Here is a 17,183-nt window from a genome sequence, read left to right on the forward strand (position 1 = left end):
TTGAATACTTTGGAATCATACGTCTTTTAATACTCCATACTCGCACTTTAATCTTACGTCTGGTGAATGATTTAATTTTATATTGTGACGTCATTATTCTGACAGCAGAAGGAAGGAAAATGTATAATTTTTCACAATATGGCTGACAAATTGAGTAAGTGAATGTTGGAAGGGAGTCAATATAACTGATATCAAAAGTGTTGTTGCAAATGATGTGACCAATAAGACCCTATAACCTCTCAGCATAAGGTCTGGTTCTAATTTCATATGACATGCATTAAATTAAAATGATTATTTAAATCAGAGAGTATAAAATATCAAGTATTCGGTTAACTTTACATACAAAATATGTAAATTTTCAAATTATAAATTGATGTGTTATAAATATGTTATTTTAGAGTGTATGATATTAACGACTGTATTAAAATATCTTTTTCAATACAATATACAGAGATCAGAGAAATATGTGAATTGCACGGTGTAGATAAACAAATAGAAAGTTACGGTCAATATGACACAACTAGAAGATCACAACTTATGTCCCATGACTGTTCCAACCAAATTGAATGGTGATGTTATATTCTATAATCTTCTAAAGATAACACCGCGAGTACTTTTAGTCAAGGAAGTCTATTTATAGACTGAACTTGACTTCGAGATCGTCGGCAACCACATTACGTAACCTAGGTAGACATTTCCACAAACAACTTCTAAAATAACACTCCGCGGGATATTCTCCTTGCAAAGTTTGCGTAAAGATATCGCTCCGCCGCCGATCACACTCCATGTCAAATATGTAATGTTTACTTTACGTACATGTACGACATGGGCGTATAACGATAAAAAGGCTATTTAATGTGTGTAGAACTGCAATATTTCAATTATTATATGATATTAACTATTTAAATTTTGAAGCATAGCATTCGCAGGGAGGAAAGCTCAATCGAGATTTGCCAATTTGTTTCTCTTGATCTGACCCGGTTAATGAAGATGTCGGGAGCTTCTAATGACGGATTTTCGGAGCTACAATGTACACTTACAAGTGTAGATTACAGTGGCGGATCCAGGGGAGGGTGCGTGGGGTTGGCACCCCTCCTTTTTATTAGCAAATTTTATGTGTGATTAGTTTGAGCCACGGAATTTAACTTCTGTACATAAAATGCAAGCACTGTATACAAATATGTTCATTACTACATGTACATGTACGTAAATAAAATAAAATGGTAAACACACATGTACATACATGTTGCAAACAATGAAGTATTTAAAATAGAAAATAAACAGAATTGTTAAATTACTATGATTTCAAAGCAGAGACATAAACAATGTCTCTGTTTCAACGGTAAGGATGAAAGAAGGTCATTTGGCATATTCATCACATTCAGTAGGTAATTCTTATCGCATACCCTATATCACACTCCTAGACCTCTATCACATACTGTATATCACACCCCTAGACATATCTAATACTATGTATCACACCCCTAGACCTATATTGCATACCGTATATCACACCCCTAGAAAAATCTCATACTGTATATCACACCCCTAGACCTATATTCCATTCTATATCACACCCCTAGACCTATATTCCATTCTATATCACACCCTAGACCTTTATCTTCTGTATATCACCTTAGACCTATATCGCATACTGTATATCACACCCTAAACCCATTTCAAGCACCGTACATATCACACCCACATACATATATCGCATACTGTTTAGCATACCCATGGACCTATATCGCATTCTCTAAATCACACCCATAGACATACATGGCATATCTTATATTACACCACTAGACATATATTGCATACCATATATCACACCTTGTACAGAACACGATTGAAGTACATTTTGTATTGATAAAATACAAGAAAGAATGAACATGACCAGCAAAAATATGTTTGATATGCAGTATCAACCTCGACCTATATCCCCCCATGGGCCAGTGGCCCTTGAGTTGATATAGGGGTGTCCCTTTGATATTGCATGGGATACAGATTTAGGCATGTTCTGTTCAGTATGGAATTTAAAAAAAAAATAGTAATACAATGTACAAGTGTATTTTATCCATGTAAGTCATAACTGATAAACAACATGGTTCTTTTTTAATACATTATCAAGATACAGATTATTATACCAGATACATTGATTTAGAATGCAGATCATAGAGTAAGAAACCGGATTTTCATGACACAAGAAAGACAGTTAGAAATTCTATGTCCATGAAAATGCATTGAAAATGTGTTGGATATCAAAGCTATCAAAAGTAGACCTTTTCTAAGAGCTGATTTTCATGGACATTCTTACGTGTACAATGTACTAGGTAAGTGTTAAAGGTATACATTATTTATTCATATGTTACTTTGTATGTACACAGTTATTTAAAATGTTCAAAACTGGTGATAGGTATACTGTTATTATTGCTAGTGTAGAACAGAGTAGTCATATTTCTTAGCAATATTTGCAGTTTACATTTGTATGTCTGTGTACAAGAAATTTACACTGAAAGTATATGCATGTACTCCAACTACAGTTACTGGCATATGCAGTACAGTATCAATTAAAGATTTCATACACGAAATTATGATATTTGTAATATGGTAATACATGTATCTAATTTGTTTTCTACTTTACAATGTGACACAGAGATTTTGAAATGGGGGTCCAAATATCATTATAAATCAGCAGGTAGCTAAAATCATACATGGAAGAAGCCCTAAAGCAATATACTCAACAATCTTTCCATTGTCTGTATTAAGAAAGTTTTTGTCTGGTAAATGAAATGACTTTCATTGATTTTTAACTCATCACTTCAAACCACTTTTTATGATCTATCTGGTTATGAAGGGATGTTGTTTTAACAATGACAGGTGAAAGGTAACCACTTACTTATGTTATCTGTTTGTTATGTTATTTCAGATCAATTTGAATTATGTTAGAGAAAGAAATATATATTTTTTTCTTAATTAATACAGCTGATAGAAATGTTTTAAGAATAAAACATAAGAACACTGAAATAAAGTAGATATATACTATATTAACATATTTTAATGTAGGACAAAACTGTGAATAATGACAGAAACATTGTTAGCAAAATTTCAATCCAACAGTACTGATCACTGTGGGAATATTGATTACGTGGTTTAAAAACCAGTACAAAGCTGGGACTGTTATAACCACCCAACCTTTATTTTTGCCTGATTTGCATGAAATTATATGTACATGTAACAATATTTCCCAACAAGAGGAGGTTTCTCCATATCATATGGTTTAAATACATATATATTTTTATGAATTTACATGGTAACATTTTGCATATATCAGACACTTATGATTTTTTCCCTTGATTTCTTTTCAGTGGTTATTACTTGGACGTCTCACTAGATGAAGTGAGAAGAAAGCAAAACAGATCATTTCTGTGCTAGGACACTATTTAGGCACGAGACAAAGTCCATGATTCTCAAGTGCTGGTACATGTATGTGTAGCATGAAGCATCTGTAAATGTATATGTCAACATCTCTTAATAAAAAAAACTATAAAAACATTAAGCCTGATTTCTTAGCATTTATATATTTGTAAAACATAAGAGTTACTTGTATTGTAATCTTGTACATATTTGTGAAACAATCATGTAGAAAAAATTATACTTCAAAGTGAGCACAAACAAGGAAAAGTTTTTTGCTCATATCTCTCTTGAGATTAGGCCTTTGTTCAACTTTCTCCAGTCTGCAGGATTCATTTCTTCCTCATACATCTCCAAACTGAAATTTCAAGGTGTGGATCCATTCTTACTTTGAAAATTCATCGAATATTGATAGTCAGTGATTCTCAGTGGAATTCATATTATGCAAGAAATGTTGTATAAATATACGCTGCGTTAAAACAAATGGTTATTCTTTAAAAAGACTAAGTTTTGATCAGGTCATTTAGCTTACAATTTGGTTACATGAATATTTTTGATTACTTTGAGGTCTTCCTTGAATCAGTGCCTTCAGCACTTTGATTAATCTGTGAGATTTCAGTTGACCAAGCTTACTGGCATGATTGAAGTTTCGAAGTTCCATAAGATTCATGTTGTATTATGTCCCAATGAAGGCGTGGTCATGTCGAATAGTTATTAAAATGACCTGTGCCAATGTGATGAAGAGTTTATAGAACTAGAGAATTATGGAATTTGATATGATTTTAACCCTTAAAAGCAGAATCAAACAATGAGATCATATATATCAGTTGAAATGTATTATTATCATTTGGACTAAAACAATAACAATGGCGCAAAATGCTTCGTTCCCTGACAATTATAAAAAATGTGTAGGCTGGAGAAATACCTTTATGTTTACAAAGTTACTTTTATAACACACCAGACACTTGAATTTTTAGTCAGATATCAAAAGTCTTTCTAATCTATAAATTCGTGTAATTCAGAGACAAAACGTAAAAAAATTACCTCCATTAGGAATGGAATTAGTATCTAATATCACGATGGAATGCTATAAACATTTATACATAAAAAATCAATTTGAAGTACTGAAGCACTAAAAAGATATATCACAGTTTAGGCATTTCATTTTTCTTTCTTTCTTTCTGTTTTTGTTTTTTTTCCTTTCTTTTTTTCTTTTTTTTTTTTTTTGGTTTCTTTGAGGGTTTGATTTTGAAAAAAAAATAACATCAATTAAAGCCATCTGGCCCATTTCATTGATTTTCTGAGTTATAATTTTATTTTTCGCCCGTGGTTATCATTATACACAGTAAAATGACTGTAAACAGAAATCAATTTTAGAAACAAAGGCAATATTCAATTCTGCTTCATTAACATGTCAATTGTCTAGTATTTAAAAATCGATTTAATCCTTCCAGGATAAATGTATGTTTCGTTTAAATATGCACTGCCTTCGTTCACAAATGTCTCAAGAGATTTATTCAAATCGTCGTGGAAGGTTTGGAACAATCTCATGGCTTAAAAAAATCAAGTACAAAGCCAACAATAATGCAACAGTTCAATCTACCCAGTTACTCACCGACTGAATATAAAACAAATTGGTCAATAGAATTTCTTTAAAATCTTTCTAAAGAGCACTTAACTGGCATTATTTCACATCTTTTGAAAAACTGAAGATCTCCGAACCGCCTTTCTTGTAATATTACATAAACTAAATATCCATTACTGTTCTACAGGACATTTTCCCGCCAATTATCACCCCTTTTACAATTAATGTATGTGATTTTATCATGACTTGTACTTTTTTATGTCAAAAATTATTTTAAAATAATTTATAAGTATTATTTTCACACCTATTCAAACACTATTAGTTTGTTGAAAATATTTTTGCCTGTATTATTTTTAAAGATGACAGAAAAGAATGCTCCGTGTAATAGGTATGACCTACATTAATTGAATGTTTTGATGAAGAAGGACATATTATCTAACGTAGTTTTCGAACTGGGATTTAATATAAACATCTGTATCTAAATACTTAAACAGGGAAATACGAACCTCTACAACAATAGTGATTATTGTTTTTTGGTTTGTTTGTTTTTTTTAATAAATAAATTATATTGTATATTCTCGTTTAAATTTTCAGATGTGATCACATTGGAGCATCTTTATAAGATACATATTTAAAGTGTTGCAGCATATGATTATTTATTATCAAAATGATTATTTGTTTTACCTTTCTGTAAAAAGAAAGCATAAGTGATGTTGTTGTGGTATAAAAGTCCCTAATTTACAGCGATTCCATCACTTTTTGCCAAGAGGTGCCTTTCATATCTTCCTACAAGTGTTGTATTGTTCAACTTAACGTTCCAATTAGCGCTGTAAATGTTGCTGTTTGAATTCCATTGAGACAACCATCCAGTGCAAATATTTCCAAATGGCGCTTAGTACCGGTTGTTAGTTATTATCTTTCGTGTTAAACACAGTTCTACCTCTAGCTTGTTTGTCTACGAGAACCCACATTTTGTCAGGTTTATAGACTTTTTTTTAATTGAGTCAGAACATAGCAGTGTCTGTCTGACCTACAACTCAACAGTAAATATCTCAGGAAATTAAAGTGTATTAAAACAACATTAGCAGGCTTATGATACTGCAGAAACAGTCTGAAATAATTCTTATATTATGGTGAATCAACACTATATTGAAACATTTCCTTACAAGTAACGTTATACTCAAAATGTTATGGATATGATAGAATATTAAGCTTTTTGAAGTATTTTGTTGCCAGAATGAACTGTTAATATAGACGTTTATTTTTTAACGGTGATTGAATCACTTATGCATGCCTCGGGCAATATAGAAAGAAATTGTAATACTAATTCATTTAATTAATTGCTAAAAACAAAACAGAACTAAAATAATATTCAATCATAGGTAGAACACGGTACTTAACCCGAACAAGAGAAACACTCAACTGCCTGCTAAGTTCAAAAATAAATATGTCACGAAGGATATGTAAAAATGGGAATAACATCAAAGCAATACTTTTCATCAAAACAAAGCAAAGACAATTTAATGCATCTCGTAAGAAAGATATAACGAAACACAAAAAGAGTAATGTTGTCACTTTCCGCGACTTTTATCTGCAAAATGAGTGAGTTAACTCAGGAAATAACTACGATTTCCGAGATTGGTTTTCAATTGTCCCATCTGTATTACATTACGCCTGTAGATCATCTGTGATCATGAATAATATATATGATAATAATTTCCGACGAAAGCAGCTTCTTCGAGAATAAGCCTTACAAGGAACATAATGTTTTTAGTATCAACAGTAGACACGTTATGTATCATGTTAATTATAGAGAGATGAAAGAACAACTATAATAAGTCAATCTCTTAAAAGATTGTGGTACCACACTGAAAGATAAACATTTCTAGTAGAAATGTGGCTGAGTTTTACCGTCTTATTGATTGAGGAGCTTTATTCGGTATAAAACGGTTTATTACCAAGAGTAAAGTGAATAAAACGTAGACCGACATTTCATAAATTGTTGTTAAAGCAGGCTTTTGGATTTTCACGAAAGTCATTAAATTTACAGAATTGTAGTAGTTTAATAATAGAAAATACTATTTTTGTACAGACCTTTAAATCCAACCAAAGTGCCCATGACTGAAAGGTCTTTTCATCTCATGACCTTACGATGAATAAATTGAGAATTTTCTTACTAGCTACAAATATATATCTTATTTGCATATTGTCGATTACTCTCAAACCAAAATGGTTTCCGTCAATCAAAGACTCCAAGCTTTGGTAGGGTGACACTTTGCAGTGTGTAGTAGTGATTTCAATTCCTTATTATATAAGTTATCGAATAGCAGGAAGTACTGAAAAATGTATGATGTTTAAAATATCCTACCAACTGACCAACTGTACATATTTTTAGTTTACACGACGAGCATTTATAACGTACGCAAAAATAGCCCTCATGCACAAAAACTCTAGTGCTTTGAAAATTTAGAGAAACCTTTCGAATATTTTTTTACTGAACATATTTTTTCTGCTGCCAAGCTTCATTTCTATCCTACTTCTGAATATACTCCCTATTTCATAAACAGCAGGGTATCCCATGTCATTTATAAATCATTTACTTCTGTCTACCCAATATGCCATATTGAAGATTATCAGCCAAGGTAGGATTGTACAGCCGTTATACCCGGGTGTAAAGTCTTCTTGGGGTAAACTAAAATCGTAAAGACTGTATGGGAAATTTACACTTGGTATAGCTAGCATCGTAAGGTATATATGTATATATTTTGAATGACAGACTGGTCTGAATCGAGTATTCAGTGCCATATTGTTGGCAGAATGAATAAAGTACAAGCCCATTACAATGATACAAACGCATTTTCATAGTAATATACTCTGATTTCAATGATTTCAACTTTATTCCTGATAAGCAATAAGTGGTAGAAAGTGTCATTAAAAATCAATAGTCAATAAACCGAATGCATTTAAACAGGTTGAAGTTTACGTTTAGAGTAAAACTCCTCGACATGTCTCAAGTACCTAAATAGCCCAGTTTTGAAGATGTTGGTTAATATTTTTTTTATTTGACGGTCAAACGTAAAATTCCGAACCTTAATGCTCAACTAATCCCAGAGAGACAGCGTAATATGGTATGGTTGTGAATGCAAGTTTTGAGTTGATTTTTTTCTAAATCGCCAAGAGTGAGCTTCAAAGTACAAAACAGAAAAGATGGTCAGCACAAGTACTGAAAATAAAGAGTAAAGGTGATTCCAAACTTGACAAATACCCCCACAAAACAACAATGAATTTAAAAATATGCTCGTATAAGCTTTCAAACATTCAGATGTTCCATGCACACTACGACTTCTCATATAAAACACAAGTCTTTTCTTCCTTTTGTTTGTTTGTTTGTTGGTTTGCAGAACAAAATTAAATAAACCCATAAAACAACAAATAAAATATGAAACAAACAAGAACAAAACAAGAAAATGAAAGCATACTTCATTATGTAATTATGACTTCGACTGATACTTAACCGTTTAATACTTAATACTGAAGATACAGACACACTCATATATTTGAAATACTCATTGGCAAGAAAAGTAATTTAATATCTTCCTGGAATATCAACAATTCCTCCGAACTGGACTATTATATTTCAAAACGCTAATATTCTTCTATTTGTTTTCCATTATTGAAAATTAAACTTAACTTTTTGCAATATATATTTATATTCGATTTTTGCCATTTCTTAAGAATCTCTTACAGGAGGTAATACAATTTACTGAGAGAGCAGATTAATTAACTGCTTATATTAAAGACAAAATATCCTTTTTATGAATCTTTTTTACCGTTTATATTCAAACTATGCCATGGAATGGCATTTAAACAATTCTCATTAAATTCCCAAATAAAATGTAATTGGAAAAAAATACAGTCAATGAGTTGTTTGGCCATTTAGAACAACCACTATTTATCTGTTTCTTTTTTTTTTATTTTCACGGAGTAATTGATTTCTAAACTCACCTATCGTCGAAACAACTGTGCCCACAAAATAAAATGCTCCAGAAAAATCCCATCGCGGACGCTTATTACCAATAAATCCTGCTGCGTCTGCCTCTGTGTGAGCTCGAAGTAAAATTTGTAGATCCGTTTCGTTAATTTCTGGGTACTTTTGTCTGAAAGTACTTAATGTTTCATTGTATCGCTTCCTCTCTTGAGTTTCATTTTCGGATTCTAACACCATGAACATAGTTGCGCCAAGAAGCATGTAAGCAGTCATCACAATGAAAAGCAATATAAATCTAGCATTGTCTTCCCGCAAATGTAGTACAAAGCAACACCCTTGATTTCTGGCGAGAGGCATTCCGAATGCAAAAAGTTACACCATTTTTTTATCCCACACATTAGATAAATTTTCTTTCTAAATTTAATACAAATTTACTGAGCAATTTCAACTTATACTAACGAATATAACCAGGTTAAAGTATTTGAATACTAAATACGCAAGTTGTAGTCATTATATTCAACAAAAAACAAGACTCACAGTTCTAAGTAGTATTATATGAGAAACGTTCAAAATCGTACAGATAACCTTTGTAAATACCAATTCCATTAGAAAAATAATTCCTTTCCAAGATCAGTGTTATAAATCCTAGATATTTCAGATATTGTCCTCATTTGGAGGAAAATATAACAATTCCACAGATTTCGGATTATGACAATAGCAATAAAACAGTAACACCAATTGAACTGCAAATATAACGGCTTGATTATTGGTGACAGATTTTGCCTCATCGATCTGTGGTCCCGAGTATGGTCACGCTTAGTGTGTTGACGTTCGGGTCTACACCAACCAGTGATTACAGCACATATTAAATGGACATAATTGATACAGTTTGTACAAAGGTAGATAATAAATTAAAGGCAGATTACATGCTTCAGGAGGTGAGAAGACTCAGATCGATTGTCAATGATAGTTTATTTACCAAGTCAATAGTGGGCCACTTAGAATCAGTCGATCAATTACAACCAATCATAACCCTTAATCACATTCCCATGAAAATTTCATGAGACAACATTCACTGAAATATGGGTGGAATAATAATTTTTTTTTCTCTCATTTACATGTTTAAAGCTACATAAATGGCATCCTAATATATTGGATATATCGAATTAATGATCATAGATACAACCCTTGACTACAAATGCAGTCGTAATGAAATTCAAAAAGAAAAATTTTGCTCTGTATCGAATAATTTTGGAAATGAATTAAAAAATATGCGCTTAGTGTCGAAATCGTCTAAGCTTTCAAACATTCTGACATTTATTGCATATTACGATTTCTCGTATAAAACACACGTCTTGTTCTTCTTCTTGTTTGTTTGTTTGGGTTTAATTTAGTAGGACGCTGTTTAATTATTAAAGTGTTAATATTTTGTAAAATCTAGTTAAGTCATATAAAATTTTACTTGTACTCGTGTGTAACACATGCTTGGTAAAATGCAGTAATCCAGAGTTTTTTTGTCAACTCCAAAGGTACCACCAACTATTTCATCACTGAAGGAAGAATAGGGCTGGGATTTAGAAAAAAATATATACATGTATATTCAAATATTTCATACAAAGATATAATATTTCATACAAAGATATAATATTTAATTATTATCTATGTTAAACTAAAACATTCAAAGTCTGAACATTTAAAAAAAGAGATATTTGACATATTCTGCTTTACTAAGTGTGTGAATTAAAAAAAAAAAGACAGAAAAAAATATTCTATTAAGATTGTCAATGACATTCTTGTCTCTAAAGTCATGATTAAGAAGAAGGTGCAAGGAAATCTTAGAAAAAATATGTCGGATGGACACAGTTAACATGTTACCATAGAGATTAAATGAAGTACGTATATATATATATATATGCAGTACATATAAAGACACGTAAAGAACTTGGAGCATACAGTTCATTTAGACAAAGGACACGTGAAGATCTTGAAGTATGTGGTACATTTGAACAAAGTACCCGTCGAGTTACAGGAAAATTTTAGACCCTATTATGCATGTACAATTGTATATATCTTATATTTTTTCATAATCTTTAGCCAAAAACATTTCTATGTTCAAACCTGTTATTGTCTTGGTTTTAATTATCTGCATTTCTTACAATTATCGACTTCAGGTATATGCATTCTTTGTACTAAATAGAAATTTTAACACATAGTCGCTCTTTAGACCTTAAAACTTCAGTTGCATACATTGATTGATTGCTGTATTACATAAAATAAAGTTTCATCTTAAACAATTGACATCGACCCTGCTGGGTTTTAGAATTAATAGAGTCTCTTGTCTGGTAGTAATCTATTTTTAGCAGAACTTTCAAATCTGTACACTACACGTATTTCCATCAGGCATTCGTTATATACCATTTGCACCACCTTATTTTGTTGAAAAAGTAAAGGAGAACAGATAATTAATTACAGATCATTACATTATAATTGCAAGAGATATTATCACCGTTTTTACACGAATATTGCATTAAAATACCAATACACAAATTATGGGTTACAAATAAATTCCAATATGTTACAAATAGAGCTAATTATTTTTGTTTTTTTTTAAAAAAGGTAACGAAATGTACGGCCACATTAACAATGAATATTGATATTAGATTGCACAGTAAAACGATGGTTGGATCCGTATTTCTTTTCGTTGCTATTTATTCAGTACATTCTGAAATAACGTGATTTAATTGTTGATGAAAGTGTATTTTTTAGATGATGTGCCTATTGTAGTATTAAAGTACATTTTCTCGCATAATTAACATCACTAGGACTATTTCCCTTTTTTTGGCGCACTCCCAAACTGACTATCGGCATTAGCCTAAAAGTTCATCACAATTGTAGTCCATGGGCTGGGAGGGTCCACCGTGCATCCCCCCATTCATCACTTCTTGGTGATTTTTAGATTCCTTTATACCTCCCATTACCGAATTAATTTGTCGCCAAAAAATATTCTCGGATTCTTTTTCAATATAAGCCTATATTTGTACCCAACTGGGTCAAAAAGCCCAGATTTTTGTGACTCAATTGTTTGAGCGTCTAAGCCCTCCTGGGTTAGCATGTGTAAAACAAACTAAACAAAGTTAAAAATTATCGTGTAGCCCAATGTCTCAGCTTTACAGTGGTACCAAGAAAGTTGCGATAACAAAAGTTTATCCCTATCCCGCCGAAAAATCGCTTAAATTGACATATTTTTCAATGTCAAAATCCCTAGAGTATTAATGCTTCGGTTTAAAAATGGCTTATTTGGTATTTTCTGTTTAGTTTTATCACAATTTATACTTCTGGGGTTCTTTTGATGATTTTGGGTGATTTTCGTAGTCAGAATTTATCAAAAAATGCGAAAAATGGGATTTTCGATTTTTCGGTCAAAAGTCACATAAATTCGACTCTACAAATTATTACTCAACTAAAACGTCTTAAATTTGATATCACTCGATAGAAATTAAATTTTCTACATAAATAAACTAAGAAAACTACTTTTCAAGAAGGTATTTTCAGAAAATGTTGAAAATATTACCCACCCCTAGAAAACAGGTCTCAGTATCAAACAGAATTCTCATTCACAGCATGCTGACATTGTAGAACTCATAATTTAGGCATTCATAATTAAGATAATGATGTTCCCAACATATTTGATCAATTCAGGTGTTTGGAATTTCCTTTTAGGGTGACAATTACTATAAAATCGTAAAAAGAGGAATTTTCAGAATTTCGGAATTTTCTTCTATATCATCCGATATTTTTTTTTAAGATTACCGTAGTTTAAAGAAGCTTTTGTGTGATTCGGTTCTTTAAAATAGTATCTTAGCTTCACAATGAGCCGAAGTAATAAATATTTGAGCTTTTTCAAGTCAAGTTAGGCGAAAAATTGTCACCCCTACCCATGAGAAAAAAGCCTCAATTTGAACTAAAGGTGTACAATAGACATGTTGGGTACTGTTGTTTTAATTATCGATGTGCTTTTTAATAACATAACTGCTCATTTCTGGCGCGTATTTTTAAGTTTCATTTTGACATTAATGAGTTTTTAAATAAAAAGTGGAATTTTTCGGAATTTCATATTTTTTTCAATTTTACCTATAATTGGCAATTTCTTTCAAATACGGTACTTCAAACAAGCTTTTGTATATTCAAATACAATTACATAGTGTCTTAGCTTTCTAACGAAACCAAGTAATAAATATTTGAAAATTTTCAAGTCCAAATAGGTGAAAAATTGCAACTATATATCTATATGTATATGTCGGGGCCCTGATAATGTATATTGCCTTTATAGTGAATTGTAAAGAGCCCCTGTGTCTGAATCGGAAACTGGGTGACGTTCAATGCTAATTTCAACGTTTAATGTAAAACTTCACGTTCTCATATGAGCAAAAAAACACACATAGAACACGTGTATTTAAGAGGTACATGTTGATCTCGAATGGAGCTAGAACAATGAATGAAGATATGACGGTAAACACGGCACCGATCAGTAGCTTAATGTGGAGAAGTAATATATTATTATGCAAATCATATGCGAATGTAAAGTACTGAAATTGCAAGTGCAAGAAGTCACTAACAATATTATCGACTTAAAAAGCTTACACGGTTGTCTTGCTGCAGATATGTATCCTACTGCATGAGTGAATGGGGAATCGTTGATCTACAAATAAAGGAATCGTTCATCTACAAATAAAGGAATTGTTCATATACAGATAAAGGAATCGTTCATCTACAGATAAAGGATATTTGTTTCAGTCTAAACTTACATCCTCCATTGAAACATGCACAGGTCCTTTGAGAGAAAATTCATACATTCACAAACACATCCACAATAGAACATGGGCTGAGATAACCCCCGTGCATTCCCCTCCCCCTCTCATCAACAAAAGTACGATTTTCAGGTACCCTTATATCTACCATTTAAGAATATTTTTGTCGCCAAAAAATTAACTGAAGCATTTTTGTATTTTTTGGCTACTTTTTATATCTCGTTGAAGCAAAAAATTATTTTTAAGTTTTTTTATTCTTCGAACTTCTCCTTTATACAGAACGAAGAAAACAGACATATGTATACATTATCACGTAGCCCAATGTCTCAGCTTTACAATGGTATCAAGAATTTTGCAGTAACACTTAAGGTTTTGCGGTAAAATGAAAAAAAATGTATCCCTACCCCACCGAAAAATAGCTTAAATTGACATATTTTTCAATGTCAAAACCCCTAGAGTATGTATGCTTCAGTAAAAAATGACTTATTTTATATTTTCTGTTTAGTACTATTAAAATTTAAACTTATGGAGTTCTTTTGATGATTTTTGGCGATTTTCGTAGTCAGAATTCATAAAAAAATGCGAAAAATGGGATTCGATTTTTCGGTCAAAAGTCACATAAATTCGACTCTACAAATTATTACTCAACTAAAACGTCTTAAATTTGGTATCACTCGGTAGATAATTTAACTTAATCAAAGAACAGAAAAGTCTATTTATTATCAATATATAGTTTTTCTATGCTTTATTCTGTAAAAAGAAAGATAACTACTCGTGTCTCAAGGACCTATTCCATTACAGCTTGGCCTAGCCTCCTGCCAAGTCAAATTATCACTGAATAAAACATGTTTGAAGTAGGTGTATAACAGGAAAAAGACACAACAGACATAATGTAGGTACCAGACGCCATAACTAAACTGTAAGTGATGATGTAAGTACTTCTGTACTAGTAATATTTGGGCTAGGAGGGTCATAAACTTATTTCCTAAATTATGGTTTTCAGCAATCTTTATACCTCCCATTACGTATCAATTCCTAGGTAAGGAATACTCTCGGACACTTAACCTATATTTGTTATCATTTTGGTGAAAAAGCTATGCTTTTTCGTAATTCTAAAGTCATCCTGGGATATAAAAAATTAACACCAACATACACAGATATCCCAATATATATAGTCCAATGTTTCCACTTTTCAGCCGTGTAAAATAATCGATCACACTTAGGGTTTTTGGGTTAAATGCAAATATGACCCCCTCCCCTATTAAAAAATCGTTTAAAATTCTTTGGAGTATTCATACTTCAGTAAAACTGGCCAATTTGGTATTTTCTGTTTAGCTGTACTCCCATTCATACTTTTGGTTTCTTTTTATGACTTTCCAGCATTTTTTTAAAATAACTCTATAACAATAAAGTTGAAAATGATAGCACTTTCCGTATATCCGTTACATCCTTCATTTCGTGCATTATAAAGCTAAAATATCGTTGCTTCTAGGAGATAATTCGAATGTATTTGTGGATATAAACCACGAAAATCCCCCAAAATCTTTCGTAACACAGTGTCAGACAATTATTTGCACGATATGAGAGACGCTGACAATGAGCTGACTGTTCGTATGCTTGGTTTAATTTTCGTTTTCGTGCTAACATATATATTCAATACTGAAAGACCCGGTTTGCACTCATGTGTAATACATGACGAACTGAGGTGTTTCTTCACGTCCTTGGCTATCGTTTGGAGTCTCTCACGGACGGTGTAAAGCATCAAAGCGTTTACACAATCCCCGGACATAGTCAAACCCGTGAATGTGGATCATTGTGTGTTCGGGGAAATTAGTTGTTACGTGACCGCGTTCGTTCATTAAATTCATTAAAATTAATGCATTATCACGTGGTTTAATGTCGATCGGTGACCTAGTGATTCGATTTGTCATATGCACGCTATATATTGGTGCATGCCAGTCAGTTGATGAGAAATTTCCAAGGCCGAAATGTTATGTTCACGAGCACTATTCTAAAATTTTGTAGGGTCGGTAGGTAGGAATTTTCATTTTCATTTGATATTTTTGAAATGAAACAAGTCATAAAGATACAATGAAAACAAAATATGCAAAGACTAAACATGTAAAAGACTTAGTGAACGGCCTAATCCCTTTTGGGATTCTGCGCATGAGTATTTTTTGTTTTGACCGAGTGGTAAAAACAAAACAAATATCTCAAGTGCCGAATTCCAAAAAGGGATTATCCACGACATAGAGCACACTCATGGCATGTGTGTTTTCAATTTTCTTCTTTTTTTCTGAAAGACAATCGGCAGAATTTTTGCGTATTTTTTCCCTCAAAATTGCAAATAAAAACTTATGAGTAGAAGGTCTGCAGGAGGGTCAGTAGATTGATCGGATACACTTTTTTAGGCCTAAACGGGTGGTCTATTTATTACTCCAGTACTTCTAGAGATTGTCTGGCAAGCTTTTTTTCTGACTTGGCTTGGGGTATGAAAGAACGGACTTCCAACCTCTTACATCAATTGCGTATATTTATATATATATATTTTTCATTAAGTAATTTTGAAATATAATTCATGCAAATTTACCAATATTAATGCAAGATCAACGGATTAACAATATTTTAAACAAATTAAGATAATTAAAAGTAGGAGACATGTACCAAAATCGTTAAAGAAACTACTAACTTTGGCAAGATTTGATACCAGCATATCGGAAACTAAAGTTCAAAAATGCAAACATCCAAGGTGTGGTATTTGTGCCTACATTTTATAAAGTAAATCTACTACATTTAAATCAGGAGATGTATTTAATATAAAGAACAGTTTTAAGTGTACCTCAGAAAATCTTTGGTACATTGTAACTTGCAGTGTTTGCGGGGGAAACTATATTGAACAAACGGGAACATCACTCCGGAAAAGATTTACAGTCCATCGACAACAAATCAAAATTCCAGAATGTCGCAAAATACAATTAAGTGGACATTTAGAGAACTGTGGAAATAAGAACTATACAAGATTTCCGTTTGAAAAATTTCCGGCTGAAATAACGGAACAAAAACGTAATAATAAACAAACATTTTTTATTCAAAAGTATAAACCGAAGTTAACCGACATTTTAACACTTTAAAATAAATTAGTAAAAATATATAGAAGTATAATAAATACTAGAAAGATGAATAATGATAGATTTTTTTTACCAAGACGTTATTTATAGCTGTACTATTTATAGTGAACGTCACTTTCACTTTCGCTTTAATTATAACGCGACGTCACCAAGTAACTCTTATCAACTTCTTCAGCCATGGTTATCTGCAGAAGCAGTGAAACCGGTAGGAGAGGAAAGATGTGACTTTATACATTCATTTGTGTGTTTTGTGTATTGTA

The 17,183-nt window shown here is 32.0% G+C and overlaps 1 protein-coding gene across 1 annotated transcript in view; it reads right to left on the reverse strand.

The window, feature by feature from the left end:
* LOC148624093 (potassium channel subfamily K member 12-like) overlaps positions 1 to 17,183 on the reverse strand; it is a 45,399-nt gene that overhangs the window by 23,749 nt on the left and 4,467 nt on the right. Inside the window, exons 2-3 of the mRNA XM_088566588.1 lie at positions 13,629 to 13,709; positions 9,005 to 11,414 (exon numbers count right to left, since the gene is read on the reverse strand). Of these exons, the coding sequence (XP_088422714.1) occupies positions 9,005 to 9,344 (340 nt within the window). The 5' untranslated portion in view covers positions 9,345 to 11,414; positions 13,629 to 13,709. The remainder of the gene's footprint in view (positions 1 to 9,004; positions 11,415 to 13,628; positions 13,710 to 17,183) is intronic.

The sequence above is a fragment of the Perna viridis genome, chromosome 2 (assembly GCF_037379345.1).
Source record: "Perna viridis isolate PV_CMFRI_1.1 ecotype Kerala chromosome 2, ASM3737934v1, whole genome shotgun sequence".
NCBI classification, from domain to species: Eukaryota; Metazoa; Mollusca; class Bivalvia; order Mytilida; family Mytilidae; genus Perna; species Perna viridis.